Source organism: Sinocyclocheilus rhinocerous, unplaced genomic scaffold, assembly GCF_001515625.1.
Source record: "Sinocyclocheilus rhinocerous isolate Xijiao unplaced genomic scaffold, SAMN03320098_v1.1 scaffold2764, whole genome shotgun sequence".
NCBI lineage: Eukaryota > Metazoa > Chordata > Actinopteri > Cypriniformes > Cyprinidae > Sinocyclocheilus > Sinocyclocheilus rhinocerous.
In genome coordinates, this window is record NW_015650694.1 from 182664 (window position 1) to 186691 (window position 4028).

A 4028-nucleotide genomic window follows, 5' to 3' on the forward strand; every position below is an offset into this window, starting at 1 on the left:
CACCAAACAGATTGATCGTTTAGAGTGTTTTATCCAGTCAAAGCTCTTTTAGTGTAACTGGAGCTGGAGCTTCTCGTGTCAAATCTTGACTGATTTTGATCAAGTAAAGGTCAGAATAACTGCAGTAATATCTCCAGATGAACACTTACTGGACTGAAGCAGCTCAGCTTTACTTGATTCTCCATCAATCATGTTTTAGAGTCTCAAATCTGATCCTCAGGATCTTTTGAGGAGCGTTTGTTTCCAGAAGCTTTACTTTCACTGTTCCTCAGCGGAGGAATGATCTTCACAAGCCTCCAGAACATCTCACATCTTCTGAGAATATTCTTTTAAATTAGTCTTAGTCCTGTGTCAGATGTATTTTTTAGTTATCATCATATTTAGTCAAGCTTGTCCTGTTTTTGTCGAGAGCGCGTGCGCATGGTTGCCAGATCACAAAAACTAAGCAAAACACCGGGCAGAAAATGCAGCGTTTTAACAGAGAAGCTCTGATTTGGGGATTTGAACTCTTGATATCTGGTATATGTTCAGTGTGCCATCAGTGTCTTTTACTGCAGTACAGCATATTAACACAAATAAACGTCTGTATTCTAGCTATGTTGATGGATTCGTCATTGGTTTTATTTTTAATTAAACTAAGCATAAAATGATGCATATATTCAGAGACATGCGTACTGTGTATAGTAAATATACTGTATCTTACAAGTCAATTGTGTTTGCATATTATTTGTGCTTTTCACAGAAAACCATCCCATAATGCCTCAGTGAGCACAACAAACTCAAATAAAGAAAAGAGACTTACAAGCCATTGACTCTGAGCTGCTTGCAGTGTTTTCCTGAAGAGAAGAGAGATGTTATATAATGTAGTTATTCTTACAGTACACTATTTATGTCTCACAGTCTTCTACAGTAAAGATATGCATCATATTCGTTTTCTTTGATCGTTACTAGTTAATGCAGCACGCGAGTTCATTTTTTGTCACGTTTCCAAAAGTTTCCAACTTTTACCATAAAACCTGACAATTTATTAAGGGATATTACACTTGTTTCTTCGTTCCCCCCGAACGAAAATGTTCCTTTATAAAATATCATTTTTTTAGTAAGTGTTATATATTGATTGTTGTTATTTTTTTTTTACATTTTTATGATTTAATTATTAGCTTTTCATTAAACTCACAAACCCGCTGCAGTTCCTTCACGAGAACGAAAATGTTCCTTTATAAAATATAATTTTTTTAGTAAGTGTTTTATTTTGATTGTTGTTATTTTTTAACATTTTTATGATTTAATTATTAGCTTTTCATTAAACTCACAAACCCGCTGCAGTTCCTTCACGAACTCCAGTTTGCTAAACCTTGACGTAATGCACTTCATGATGTTAATAACAAACAATGGAATATATTTTCTTACTCTTTGCATTTTTATATCAATGTGGAACAAGATTATCCTATTTAAATCAATGTGATAAACACGGTAGATCAAAAGTAATCTAAAAGTAGTCTGATTATATTACCTAAAATGTGTAATGTAACGGAATAATGTTTGTCATGTAATTTGGAATCAGTAGCGGACTACAGTTTGTAAGTAATCTACCAGCTCTGATAATGTTATAAATCATAATACATTAATATGGCATCTTTCACAATTTGTCTGTCATTGGGTTTAATGTCAGTGGTGACAAATACTAAGCTATCATAACTATTAATATTTTAGTGAGAAATGTTGTTGCCATTATAAATTTGTCTAGAAGGTGTGGTAATATTGGATAACTATAATCATAATTCATGGCTGGGCAGAGAATCATTCTAGCTATATATGAAGATATAACCAGATTGTGGTCATTTAGGTGGAACATACATTTTTAAAAAATAAAGATTTTTTTTAATCTTTTTTTTTTCAGTGTCACATGATCTTCAGAAATCATTCTAATATGCTGATTTGCTGCTCAAGAATCATTTCTGATTATTATCAATGTTGAAATATTTGTGAGGAAACTGATACATTGTATTTTTCAGGATTCAAAGATGAACAGAAAGTTCAAAAGAGCAGCATTTATTTGAAATAGAAATCTTTTCTAACATTATAAATGTCTTTACTGTCACTTTTAATCAATTTAATGCATCACAGATGAATAAAAATATAAATAAATCTATTTTCAACATTGATAATAATCAGAAATGTTTCTCGAGCAGCAAATCAGCATATTATTATGATTTCTGAAGATCATGTGACACTGAAGACTGGAGTAATGATGCTGAAAATACAGCTGCGCATCACAGAAATACATTACAGTTTAACACATATTCACATAGAAAACAGCTGTTTTACACTGTAATAATATTTCACATTTTTTACAGTATTTTTGATCAAATAAATGCAGCCGAGCAGAAGAGACTTCTTTCATTACATTGTTGTTTTTTTTAAATCACCAAATCATGTGAGGTTGCCATAAAAACCAAAAGCATCTACAAGCACCTTTGTATTATTATGAATAACTGTGTAAAACTTTAGATTGAAATAAAGATTTTCTTAATGTAGTTTTGATTGAGAGAGAGATCTGTTAATGAGGTTATTCTACCTGTCATACAAATGTGTGACGCAGCAAAATGTTTTTAATTAAAAATAATGAAAGCAGCTCTGCTTGGAAGCCGCTGTTTATTGTCAATCATCAAGTCCGTGATGGAGATGTGAGGCCAAACTCCATGGAGAAATTAAGCCTGAGCGCCTGCTCGTCACCAGATGAAGGACACCAAAGCTCTAAGGCATCAATTACACCGTTCTCCTCCTTAAGCTCCAATTAAGCAGGATGCAGGGATATGACAGAAACGTTGATCCGCTGGAGCAGAAGCGGCTCCAGATCTGCTGCAGAACGCATCGGTCGAGCCATGGAGGGCTTTTACGTGGACCTTCTGGCTCTGAGGATCGTCATCTCCGTCATCGGCGTTGTAGGAAACACGGTCCTGATTATCTCGCTCCTACAGACGCCTCGCCTGAAGTCCTTCGAGATCTTTCTCCTCGGGCTGGCCGCGGCGAATCTGGAGGAGATCGTGATCGTGGACGTCTACGACATCTTGCTGTTGCGCTCCTCTCGCAGGATCAGCGTCTGGAGCTGCAGAGGCCTGAAGTTCCTCACCATCCTCGGGGAGATCTCCAGCATCCTCTTCACGGTCCTCATCAGCATCTACCGCTATCAGAAGCTGCGGGACGTGCACACGCGGGTCAGCCGGCCCGTCTTCATGGACAGTCTGCGTTCGGCCGTGCTTCTCTCTGTCTTCTGCGGCGCAGTGGCTCTGGTCTTCGGCTTGCCCACGCTTCTCATTAACCTGGACTGGAGTCACCAGAACTCCTCGTCTCAGGGCTGTCCGGTCGATTTCTTCCAGTGCTCGTTAACCAGGTGCCCGACTCGCAACCGCGTTTACAAGTACTCCTTCCTTCTGGTGTGCAACCTGTTGCCTCTGCTGATAGTCACAATAACGAGCAGCATGATCGTCAGGATCTTAATAACTCAGCAGAAGACGGTGAGGGCCCGACAGGCATCGCAGACGTCCCAGCAGCGGCCCAGGAGATCTGGCTTCCAGCGCAGCACGCAGGCCATCCTTGCGGCCATGACTCTGTTCCAGCTCAACTGGACCGTCTATCTGATCCTGCATCTGCTGTGGGACCCGCACTCCTTCACACTGTGGTCAGAGCTGGAGTTCTTCCTCACCACGTTTTACACCACAGTCAGCCCGTATGTCTATGGAATAGGCAACAACCTGTTCAGCGTGAAGCGCTGCATGAGCTGAAAGCTTCTGATTAGATTGCTAGTTTCAGAAGTGTTTTGAGAACTGTGACCTTTGCATACAAAACAATAACATAAAAGGTTCAAATAAAGCCACAACAATCTGCATAAAAAATCTGGTAACACTTTACTTAAAGCCTTGTGATGCACCTTCTACAGTTGATACATTGTAACACTTATCAAGTCATTGTTACACTATGCATTTAAAATTCGGTTATACTTATTTACGACAAGATATAATGTATTA

At 38.5% G+C, this 4028-nt stretch overlaps 1 protein-coding gene across 1 annotated transcript; it reads left to right on the forward strand.

Annotated features, from left to right (window-relative positions):
• The first annotated feature begins 2885 nt into the window (after positions 1 to 2885).
• On the forward strand, positions 2886 to 3785 carry ora6 (olfactory receptor class A related 6). The gene has a single exon (XM_016517356.1). It carries the CDS (start codon positions 2886 to 2888, stop codon positions 3783 to 3785), a length of 900 nt encoding a protein of 299 aa, XP_016372842.1.
• Positions 3786 to 4028: the final 243 nt, after the last annotated feature.